The sequence below is a fragment of the Muntiacus reevesi genome, chromosome 1 (assembly GCF_963930625.1).
Source record: "Muntiacus reevesi chromosome 1, mMunRee1.1, whole genome shotgun sequence".
Classification (NCBI taxonomy): domain Eukaryota; kingdom Metazoa; phylum Chordata; class Mammalia; order Artiodactyla; family Cervidae; genus Muntiacus; species Muntiacus reevesi.
In genome coordinates this window covers 205916945-205929393 of record NC_089249.1, presented here as the reverse complement: position 1 = coordinate 205929393, position 12449 = coordinate 205916945, and the positions used below count along the sequence as shown (strand labels likewise).

The window sequence follows — 12449 nt, the reverse complement described above, 5'->3', positions numbered from 1 at the left end:
ATGGAGCACAGACTCCGGGCACACAGGCTTCAGTAGTTTCAGCATTCAGGCTCAGTAGTTGCAGCTCTCAGACTGCAGAGTTCAGGCTCAGCAGTTGTGGCACAAAGACTTTAGTTGCTCTTTGGCTTGTGGGTTCTTCCCAGGCCAGGGATCAAATGTGTGTCCCCTTCATGGGCAGGTGGATTTCTATTCACTGTACCACCAGGGAAGTCCCATTCTATTTGATTTTTTTAATATTTTCAAAGGCCTCTACAGTAGGGGATTTCATAGCCTACTATATATTCCCACTCCAATGTTTAATGAGGGTATTCATTAGGAAACTTTCCTTCATTTTTGACAAAAATCACTCACTCAGTAAAGTTCCTATTCACATAATGCTTCTCAACTTTCATGCAACTTTTTTAAAAAGTCATATAATTAAGTTTTTCAGTATCACTGTACTAGCGCTCCTCTGAACTCTCTCAATTTTTTCCCATTTTCTCCTCTGCATAGTGACTTTAAATTGAAAACAGGAATGGTCTGAAGAGAGTTCCTAAAATTATTTGACTAGTGGTATATATTAAATACTATGCATAATTAAATTATTACAGCACTTCCAGGTTGCATATTGATAAGAGCATCAACATCCTCTAAGACATACGTCATCAGACAATATGCATAAAATTATAGGCATGTGATGACACTTTACATGTGCTTATATTGGCTAATAATTACATACCCTGCCCTGTGTGTAAATAAAACAACTACTTGACCATACATTGCAACCAAATAGCCACTCAAATCTCCAAACTCACATTTGAACTCTGCCCCGACTATGGACAGATGTCCAGTGTATCTGATCATGTTAAAAGCAGACCACAATCTGATCAATATTTGACAGAAGAAAAACTGCACAACTTGAGAGTTTTGAGTTGAGTTTCATTTGAGGATCTTACTGAGGACTATGTCCCAGGAGACAGTCTCTCATAGCAAAGAGAGACAGAGGAGGTAACAGAGGAGCCAGGATATATACGAGTTTTTTGCTGGGGGAAAAAAAATGCAGTCAAATGTCAAAAAATCACTGCTATTCACAAAGAACAGACATCTCAATGTTTTTAATGTTTTTCTATGTGTGGGAGGATATAAGACTCAGTTCATTAAAAGTATTCCTTAAATATGTATGTATCTTAACTATCTAGTATCTAGGACCAGTATCCAAAGTACAAAAAACCTTCCTGGTTTTCTTTATCCTGAATTCCCCTCAGGGTGCACCATCTATGGGTACCTAGAGTGGCTAATGGCTTGATCCTTGTAGAAAAGGGATGATGGGCAACATACTTTGTTTAGAAAATGTCAGGCAATACTCTCTGTTCACAATATTCTAAGCTGTTGAATGGAAACCCCTATATCCTGAAAGGTGATGGGTTAGGCATTTTCTGCTAGAACTGCTTCAACACCTGAAAAAGTATCAGCTAGAAATTTTCTTTGATGTCAGAAACAAGAAATTTTGTTCCCAGAGGCTTGTAGGAAGGAAAATAGAGGGTAGAGCTTTTTTTTTACTGGTGTGAAATGAAAGAGTATCCCAAAATGTATTTTAGACAAAATCTTATGTCTATTTTATCACGCTAAAATTAAGTTTTCCCTATTGTTTCACTGCTGTGCATGCTCAGTTGCTCAGTTGTGTCCGGCTCTTAGTGACCCTCTCGACTGTAGCCCACCAGGCTCCTTTGTCCATGGAATTTCCCAGGCAAGAATACAGAAACAAGCCATCATTTCCTTCTCCAGGGCGTCTTCCTGATCCAGGGATCAAACCTGGGTCTCCTGCATTGGCAGGAGGATTCTTTACCACTGAGCCACCAGAGAAGCCCTATTGTAGAACAACTCCCAGAATAAACAAATTATGAAACTGTTTGACAGCATCTCTTACACTTAATCAAATGCCACTAAGTATAATAATGTCATTTACTAACTCCTTTCTTTCTTTTTTAAAAATTCATTTGGCTTCACCAGGTCTTAGTTGCAGCACACAGGATCTTTGTTGTGGGATCCAGGATCTAGTTGCCTGATCAGAGATCAAACCCAGGCCCCTTGCACTGAGAGCAGGGAGTCTTAGCCACTGGACCACCAGGGAAGTCCCCCTAGCTCCTTTATAATTCCTCCCCACTCTAGGACAGTGCTATTAACTAGTTTTCCCCACCTCAGCCCAGCTCAGCTCATTCGCTCAGTCGTGTCCGGCTCTTTGCGACTCCATGAATTGCAGCACGCCAGGACTCCATGTCCGTCACCAACTCCCGGAGTTTAATCAAACTCATGCCCATCGAGTCGGTGATGCCATCCAGCCATCTCGTCCTCTGTTGTCCCCTTCTCCTCCTGCCCCCAATCCCTCCCAGCATCAGGGTCTTTTCCAACGAGTCAGCTCTTCGCATGAGGTGGCCAAAGTACTGGAGTTTCTGCTTCAACATCAGTCCTTCCAATGAACACCTACCTGCTCCTCCTCAAATCCCTCCCTCACCCCCACCTTTCTCTCCCTTTCTCACTTAAGATCACACTTCTAGAATTCCTCATCTCAGGCACTGAGGAACACATTTCAGGGCAATTGAGTTCAACTGTAAGCCTGTGTGGGGAAGTTATGAACATTTGCCCTTATTCATATATCAGAAGAGATCTGACCATGGTTTCTGAAAAGGCTGAACCTAGAACTACCAAAAGACCCAGCATTTCACTCCTAGGTATATACCCAAAAGAATTGAAAGTAGGGGCTCAAACAAATATTTGTACATCAGTGTTCATTCCAGAATTATTCACAATAGCCAAAAGGTAGAAACAATCCAAGTGTTCCAGGGATGAATGAGTAAACAAGTGTGGAATATACATACACAATCAAACATTATTTAACAACAACAAAAAAGAGAATAAAGTACAAATAAATGCGACAACTTGGATGGACCCGGAAACATTGTGCTTCATGAAATAAAGCAGACACCAGAAGGAAAACTGTCTGATTCCACTTTCATGACGGCCCCAGAATAGAGAAATTCATAGTGACAGAAAATAGAATAGAGGTTACCAAGGCCTGGGAGAAGGTGGGATGGAGGGATTATTGTTGAATGGATATAGTTATGTTGGGGTCATTTTTTTAAGTTTTGGGTCTAGATAGTGGTGATGGCTACATATATCTTGAATGTAATGTCCCTAAATTGTACACTTACCAATGCTTAAAATATTATGCTACATAGCTTTGACAGCAATAAAAACAATTACTTAGGGGGCCAAAAAGTCACTTCTGATCTGAATCCTGCAATGAGGGTGGCTTGAAGTACACCTGAGTTTTAATGAGAGAGCCACTACCCAGAGTTTGGGATGGTGACAACCTCCTCTATATTCTAAGTCCACTCCCATCCCAAGTACTATGGTGAGTTAGAGAAGGGATCGGGAGCCTGAAGGCATCAGTAATATCTCCAAGCCTCTGGGTCACCCAGAGCCTTCCCCACCCTGCCCAGCCAGGCTCATGCAGCCAGGGGGTCAGTGGTGGTCAGATAGGAAAAAAACAGGGAGACAGAGAGATCTGACCAAGCCAACTCAAATGGAATTTCTGTAAACGTTTTTCTTTACTTTTCAAGTGTCATGAGAGTCATTCTGGGAGCAAGAAGGTCACAAAAAGATGCTTTTGTCCTCTCAGCTACTAAACATAGAGGGAATAGGAAAACTTCAGAAAGAACTTTCACTTTCAAAATGTTTGGGGTTATTTAGAAGGGTAGGTTTTGGTTTTTTCATACACACACACACACACACACACACACACACACACTGTTGACTGAAAAAAATGCACAACCTAAAAGTTGAGAATTATATTGTACTCCACGGACTGGGAGACAGTTTCTCAGATTGCTCTGAGGGACTGTTCCAAAGAGGTAAGGAGGGAGCCAGGTTATAGAGTTTTTGCAAAAAACAAAAGCAAAGCCCTAACAACACAGGTAGTTGAACCAAAAGATTACCGTTAAAGAAAGCCAGAAACTTCAAATTAATAAATTTAGCATTTTTTTATGTAAGGGAAGATGCAAGAATCTGGGTTTATTGAAATAATACCTTTGATGTCTAGGCCCAGTATCCTGTTTTTCTCCATCATGAATCCCCTCATGGTGCACAGTTGTGGGTAACTCCAGTGGCTTGTTGGCAGGCGACATTTTTCCTCCACAGATAAATGGTATTGTTGCCTATTCTTTGTAATTATTCTTAAACCTAAAATCATTTTTAAAAGAAAAATTGAAAGCAGCCCCAGAGCATAGAGTCAGTCATTTTTTTACCCAGCCATAAAGTTAAACCTCCAACAATAAGGTTTTATATTAGTTTTTCTTATTCCTAACTACTCTGTAGTAAATCAGAAATCTACCAACACATACCTTATTTGCTATTGTAGTGGAGCAAAATTTGTCATCCTGAAATGTATCCATTTGGCATGCAGATTATTTCAAGCTAAAAATAATCAAGGCTCAAAAGATTGGAGAAGAATCTTTGACCTCTCCTCTTAATTGCCAAAAAAAATTTAGCTAGAAGACCTGATGCAGGAAGGGACTTGTCACTGTAGATTACTACAGTATAATACAAACTAGGTGTGTACACAGGGAGGAACCTAAGCAGAGTCTGTTTGTTAAAATTTCTCTCTGTGTTCCATTGTTTCTGTATGGCCCAGCAAACATTTTACCAAACATTTGCTCATTTTCATCACTCTGTGAATGACCTTCCTTCCCTTTTGCGGATAAGAATGTTGCCTGCCGTATCAGTAAACAACAGATATTACAGCCCCATCAAGTCATCATCCCACATGGCACCCACAACTGTGCACCCTGATGGATTTAGGATGGAAAAAAAGGACACTGGCCCTGGACAGTTAAGGTGGATATCAAGGAACAATCTCAATAAATACAGAATCTTGCATCTCCCCATACATAGAAAAGTGCTAAATTCATTAACTGAGATGTCTGTTTTTTCTTTGCATGCTAAGGCACTTCAGTTGTGTCCAACTCTTTGCCACTCTATCGACTGTAGCCTGACAGGCTCCTCTGTCCTTGGCATTCTCCAGGCAAGAATACTGAAGTGCATTGCCATGTCCTCCTCCAGGGGATCTTCCCCACCCAAAGATGGAATCCACCTCTCTTGTTTCCTGCATTGGCAGGCGGGTTCTTTACCACTAGTGCCACCTGGGAAGCTTGATTATTCTTTGATTAATAGTCATCTTTTAAGGTTTTTGTTGCCAAAACTCCTATATATCCCGGCTCTTCCCTTACTTCAGGTCAGTCCTTTAGTACTATCTGAAAGGCTGTCTGTTGGGCTTAAATCTGCAAAATAGAACATGGTTCTCAACTTTTAGGTTGTGCAGGGTTTTGTTTTGTTTTTTTCAGTCGACACTTTTAAGTCCCAAATCCCTGCCTGCCCCATTCTCTTTTCTCAGGTGGCTCATAAGCCTCAATTGCCTAACTTGCCCTTAGGTCTTATATGCTTGGGCAATCCCCTGAACGCAGGTAGTTAAATTTGACCTTATCCTGTTAATCTATCTCACTTCAGTGTAATTCTTCAACCAGCCAGAAGAACCTAGAAGGGCAGAGGAAACTTCTTCCCTCTCGCTACTAAGTGGATGTTTAGAATAATGCCTGGAACACGGTAGATCTCAGAGTTCCTTAAACGAGTAAGTGGGTGCTCCAAACACAAAACTTCAGACAGAATCAGCAAGATGGGGGAAGAAGAGGCCTTCGTTTCATTGGCTGGGCGCATTGTAGGCAAGTTGCTGGTGAGATTGTGATGGCTGCTTCTCCCTGCTCCCCTCTGCCCTCATCATCTAGGAAGGGTTAACCAGGCAACCAGCTCATATCACCTGTTACACGACCGACCTATTGCTTAAGCTCTGCCAGGCAGTCCTCAAAGAGGCTACACCCTGCTTGAATAATTTGGGCTGGGGAACAGGCCAGCCCACCCAGCGCATCCGTGCGCGAAAACCCCATGGTTTCCTGTATCTACAGCGTGTTGCCCACTGTTCAACCTTCGTAGTTACAGTCTAGATAGGAAAGAATATTAAAAAAAAAAAAAAAAAAAAAAAAGCCCAGTTTACTAGGAGGCTACTTATAGGGCGCCGGGTTAGGCAAATGTTTCACCTGCTTGGCCAATTAGCTTCTTCTCCCAGAAAGACGAGTTCTACAGGTTTCCTTTTTCTCTTCCCCGGCCTCCTGGGTTGGGAGAAGAGGCTGTCACTTCCCTCCGACCCTCCCCTTCCCTCCCTCCCGGCTCGGCCCCTCTCGCCCGGACCAATCGCGCCGGCCCGAACGTGTCCAGGTCGGCGGCCCCGGCGCGGGCGGCCCGGATGCTCCCAGCGGCCCGGGGCGCAGCGGAGGGCGCGGCGGGCTCGCGGGGCCTGCAACCCGGGCGGCGGGAGCCGGGGAGGCGGGGAGGAGGAGGCTGTGTGAAGGCGCCCTCCAGACGTGGCCCTGATGACCGAACTACAGCAGGATGTGGACGACACCAAGTCTGCCAAAGTGCTCGGGAAGAGGGAGAGCAGAGTTGGCTCAGCCCAGTAAGTATCCTCCGCTGGACCCAGCCGGGGCGGGAGAACGCGCGCTGCCCGAACTTCTCCGCCAGGGGCGAGCTGGAAGTGGACACGGCTTTCTGGAGCTTTAAACGTGGACAGGCTTGTGCTTGAACTTTCTGTGGCGCCCGGTCTCTTTTTTTTGCCCCCGATTCTATAGTAGCGAATATAGGCACGGCAGAGTTTTCTGGAATGCACTGCAGCATGCATTCCCGCGGGGCTGGGAATTATTCGAGCAGAAAGCACCGTTGGTGTTTTATAAATCCCGAGGGGGGTCTGCGACGAACTTTCAGATCTCCAAGCCAAGTCGAGAAACAGCGCCTCACATTTATTCTAATTGTCTTACTTCTTATGACGCGTGTGGAGATGCGGCTATCCCGTAGATGGCATCTCGACTGTAGCTTCACAACGACGCGTATTGTCATTCTGATTCGGACGTGAGGGTGTTTTTCCGTCATCCCCTTCCCTGTTTACCCTCTAGAGACCGCAAAAGTAGTGGAAAACATGAAACACATTTTATTTTTCCCCCCTCAAAGACTGCCTGCCTTTGTTGGATACGTAACACAAACTTGTTACACACTTTTTAAAAGTGTATAAAAAGGGAGGATGCGGGGGTGGGGTGGGGACGCACAATGAAAGTATAACAAATAAAACAACAAATATTGGACGGTGACTGTCCTCTTAAAGGGCTCGTGTGGGGAAGAGGATTTGCACATTGTTTGACCTATAAACTCTTCTGGTTTAAGAAACTGAAAATGCAAATATTTGATCACAAGGGTTGGCTTCCTGTAACAACGTTTATCTCGTGTACTTAAAAAAAAAAATCCAGAAATATGGTTGTTGTATGATTGTTATTCCCAAACTCTTCTTTTAAAAAGGAGAAGAATCTTCATTTGCTTATTTTCTACATCACTATAACATTAAGTGAGAGTAAAGTAAATATCTAAATAAGCCCAGTTTTACTTTTTATGGTACCAAGCTGTTGGGTATCTAAAATGCTTTATTGATATTAGTATAAAAAGATGACACACTTTTTAATAGTAAAGATTCAATCCAAAATCAAAAGAGAAAAACTTTTAAAAATTCAATCCCCGTCATTCATTATTTCAGCACTTACTGGTTTTTTAAAAACATAGCCTGGTTCAACATAAACATATGCATTTGCAAAAGCATATTCCACCCATTTATTGAAGTTTGAGCTGACCTTTAGGAAAAAGAATAGCTTTTATTCACTGCTTTGATTTGTGGTTTCAAAAGCTTTGGTCACATTCTCTTCCAATGTCTGCTTTCTTTGGCTTCTCTTATGTTTTTCCCTCATCTTCATCAACTTAAGCTGATTGTCTTTCCTCTCTACTGATTGAAGAAAGATGATTGAGGAAAAATTCCTGTAGGTATAACTCTCACAACATATTCTTGTTTCCTTGCCCCAAAATAAAATCCTTATTTTATACTAATAATTCAAACCCAAGAAAAAGATGAACTAGCAAATGACGTGTATTTCCTTTGTACTTAATCATTCTTTTATAAACTTTACTTCCCTGAATAAGAGGTGTCATCATTTCATAGATGTCTGAGGTGGTAATTGACACAGGGAAGACTGGAACTCTAAACTCCTAGTTCAGAACTCATCCAAAGGCAGTATTTATTTTCAGCTACACAAGGAGAATGAGTCAAATCTACCCCACAGATCTTAAGTTTTAAGTTGTCACATTCCCAGGCCTGTAGGTACTCAGTCAAGTAGTTCATTTTGATTGATTGAAAACGTTTATTATAGACTAAATGTCTGCTATTTAGACTAATTTAGTTAAATTAAAACTCTTTAGATATTGAGAAAATAATTATGTGGAATATAAGCACAACAGCACTGAAGCTCAAGGCCCCAAATGGCCAGCCCCTTCATTTGGAACATTCCATTTCACAAGTTCATTTCAGTTCTATAAATATTGGAATACTTACTATTTCTTCAGTAATGGTGGGGAATACACGAATGAATGTGATTTAGTATCCATCCTTCTGTAACTCCAAGAGTAACATTGAGGGGAGGCACATATGTATATTACCATTAAACACAAAAGAATCTATAAAAAGTTTGGCCTACAACTGAATCTTCTCCACAGTTAAGATGTTTATCCATTTGGCAGTCCTTGGTTTATTGGGCTTTTGGTTTGCTTTTCCCAACAGAGTGGTAATTCCTAGACCCACTGAAGTCACTTCTGATTCAGTCTAAGATTTTAGACACCATTTTATTCTGATCTGTTAACTTCTTGCTTGGGTAACAGAATAAATGTCATTTAAAGACATAGGTAGATATATTATCACAGTGATATATTGGTGTGATAATTCCATATTTAAATCATAGTGACATTTTTATGCTTGGAAACTCAGTCTAACTTCTCTGTTTTGAATTTCCTATTTTAGATTAATTATCACTGAACTCCGAGTTGTTGAAATCTGGTGTCCCAAGGGACATTTTCTTCAAGCGTGTTAGAATGGCTTGCTCCCTCCCCAGTCCCTACATCTGTAACTTCACCCACATGGGCCTCATCACCTAAGACCTTAGCCTCTTAATTAATAATAGATGCCAGTTATGGAGAGTGCCTGCTATGTTACAGGCCATGTGCTCAAAACTTCGCATTCATTTTCATACAAATTCAGACTGACACTATGATTATGGCCATTTTTAAGTAGTAATGTTGAAACTCTGAGAAGTAACTAGGCAGGCAGTTCATTTCAGTTCAGTCGCTCGATTGTGTCCTACTCTTTGTGACCCCATGAGTCGCAGCACGCCAGGCCTCCCTGTCCATCACCAACCCCCGGAGTTTACTCAAACTCTTGTCCATCGAGTCGGTGATGCCATCCAGCCATCTCATCACTGGTCACGCTCTCCCCTTTCTTACCAGTGCTCACTTTGTACGTATGTGGTCAGCCCAGAGACGTGAGCTGCTACTGTTATTACTTTTTATTAATAGGTAATGTTTGCATAACATTTAGTATGTACAGAGTACTGTTTTGTTAACATATATTAATTCAGACACTAGTCCAGTGTACCTTAGTTAACTGTCCCCAAATAAATTGAAAACTCCACATTTTTTTTGTATTGAATTTCTCAAAGAACTTGGCAAATAATCCCTTTCAGTAACTATCTGTTGATGAGCTATGAAGGCTAAGACCCATCCCACCTACTTAAGGTATGTAATATGATTATAGCTGACTTTCAGTTTGACTATCTCAAGGGAAATTATACTTTTAATCAAATTTTCTGTCAGTAGCAGGAGAATTTTTAGATACCTTTACTTGCCTGAGAGCTGTGGCTTATTTATTCATCTTTGTGCTAGAAGTGAGGCTGCACATTTACTTACCACCAAAGTACATATTTGACTTAAAAATTAACACCCCCCCCCTTTTTTTAAACCAAGAATTGGTAGTTTTCGCTGCATATTTCTTTTTGAAAGCCTAGTTTTTCTCTGCTTTATCTTTTTCATCCTTGATTTCTTTCATGTTCACAATACATAGATATTTCTAACATAGACTGACTTTTTTAGATACACTTTTATTTCTTAAAGTCTCTGATGGATCTAATTTAGTAATGGCCTAGTTACTTTTAACGAATTTCAAAAAGTATATAAAACTAATACATAATTCTGGGCAGTTGATTCATATTTCAAATAATGAATTACATCACATATAACATATACTTGTAATACAATTTTTTTTTAATACTGATTTTTTTAGTACACAGCTATTGATTAATTTTTGGCTGCACTGGGTCTTTGTTGCTGCGTGCAGTCTTTCTCTACTTATGGCGCGCAGGGGCTACTCCCTAGTTGCAATCTGCAGGCTTCTCGTTGCAGTAATGGTTTCTCTTGTTGCAGAGCACAGGCTCTAAAGCAGTGGGCTTAGCTGCTCCTTGGCATGTGAGATTTTCCCCGAGCAGGGATCTAACCTGTGTCCCCTGCATTGAGAGGTGAATTCTTAAATACTGGACCACCAGGGAAGTCCCTGCAGCTTGAATTTTAAACATTTAAGCTTTAATACCCTAGGACATAACAATTCTAGAAATTTATTCAGTTTCTTATATGTGGAGAAAGAGAAGGTAAATAAATGAAAGAAAAAGTGAAAGAAGTCGCTCAGTCATGTCTGACTCTTTGCAACCCTGTGGACTGTAGCCCACCAGGCTCCTCCGTCCTTGTGATTTTCCAGGCAAGAATACTGGAGTGGGTTGCCACTTTCCTTCTCCAGGGGATCTTTCCGACCCAGGGATCGAACCTGCCTGCCTTGCAGGCAGACTCTTTAACCTCTGAGCTACCAGGGAAGCATGCAATATAAGCATTTTTACCTTAAAAGGAAGTTGTCTGGGATTATCAAGAAATAATAATTATTTGCAAGATATACTTTAAATAGTGAATTCAAGTAAAAATAAATTACCTGTAGTGAAGGCATTTATCTTCCAATTACACTGTCTTTGTGGGTACTTGACAAAGAGAATAAGGGTTGCAGTCAGGGCTTGATCTTGCATTGGAAGCAATAGGAGTAAAGATGAATACTTATTGAGTATAGCTTGATTTCTTAGTGCTTTCTTAACTCCAAACTTTTAAAGTGCCTATTTAGTAAGAAAATCTCTCTAATTATCTGTATATTATATATCTTCCCATAGTTGTGTATATATTTTTTTCTTTTTTAATTCTAATTTTCAGGTAACTCTGACAGGTTATCTAGGGTACTTTTTAATATAAACTTCTGGATAAGAGGAAAAAATTATAACATATTAGAAAATATTTACATTATATTAAGGTGCAGTGCTTAATTGAAGAGTTTGAAAAAATAGAGAAAAATAAACAGTGCTCTAGTTTGAACTGTTTCGAAAAGAAATTTAATGACCCAATCAGCTCCATGGCTAAATATCATTAGAAATTGCCGATTTGTCAAGGCAGTACAGAAGATTAAGAACACAGGCTCTCGAAGACGAGGATTTGAAATATGACTTTCTTGTCTCCTAGGAGTGTGACCCTGGAGAGTTACTTAACACCTCCAAGCTTTGTTATATAAAGAATAATAAAGTCAGCTGTGGGAATTCTCTGGCAGTCCAGTGGTTGGAACTCCAAGCTTCCACTGCCGCAGAGCACAGGTTCAGTCCCTGGTCAGGAAACATCCAACAAACCCCATGGCATGGCAAAAAATAAATAAGATAAAGTCAGGTTTACTTTGAGGTTTAACTGGGAAACGTCAGAAACTCATTTCACCTAGTTCCTGAAATGGTTAGGGTTCCATAAGCCATGTGGTAATGCTTGCTGATGAAGATCTGGAGCATACTATGGGGTGGGAAGGAAGGGTGACATAAAATATACTTAAACAAAATAGTCAAAATTCAAAAGGCCTAGCTCTAACAGTCACAGGTACCAGTGTCCTGTTAAATAAGCCTCTGTTCCATCAACTAGACTTATCTGGCACTCAGGATAGCCACTCAACGTTTCCATGAATCCAACACGGCATTTTGGCTTTTACTTTATGCTGAAAGGATCCCACACCGTAACTCTTCAGTGGCCTGCCAGCTCATTTCCATGTTGCTTACTGATTTGGTGTTCTCCCATCTACTATCAGAGCTTCGCAGGTGGCTCAGGGGTAAAGAATCCGCCTGCCAATGCAGGATACACAAGAGACGTGGATTCAATCCCTGGGTTAAGAAGATCCCCTGGAGTAGGAAATGGAAACCCACTCCAATATTCTTGCCATGGCGTCACAGAATCGGACAAGACAGCACACACACACACGCATGCATCTGTTAGTGCATTTCTTTCTGACCCGTTGACTTATACATCCTGCGTCCTGGTTCTGAGCTTTTCTTTCATGGCTTCTCATTTTTTTTCCCTTTGCTGGGCAAGCAATATTAATAGATTTA

General features: G+C 41.1%; 1 protein-coding gene across 4 annotated transcripts in view; it reads left to right on the top strand.

Moving 5' to 3' along the window:
- GRAMD2B (GRAM domain containing 2B) overlaps positions 1–12449 on the top strand; it is a 118412-nt gene that overhangs the window by 38445 nt on the left and 67518 nt on the right. Inside the window, exon 1 of one of the 4 annotated variants that reach the window (XM_065918196.1) lies at positions 6287–6541. The exons of 2 other annotated variants lie outside the window; for them this stretch is intronic. In XM_065918196.1, coding sequence (XP_065774268.1) covers positions 6459–6541 — 83 coding nt within the window. In that variant the 5' untranslated portion in view covers positions 6287–6458. Of the gene's footprint in view, positions 1–6286; positions 6542–12449 lie in introns of those variants that run through there. One more of the 4 variants, XM_065918195.1, reaches the window with a different exon arrangement.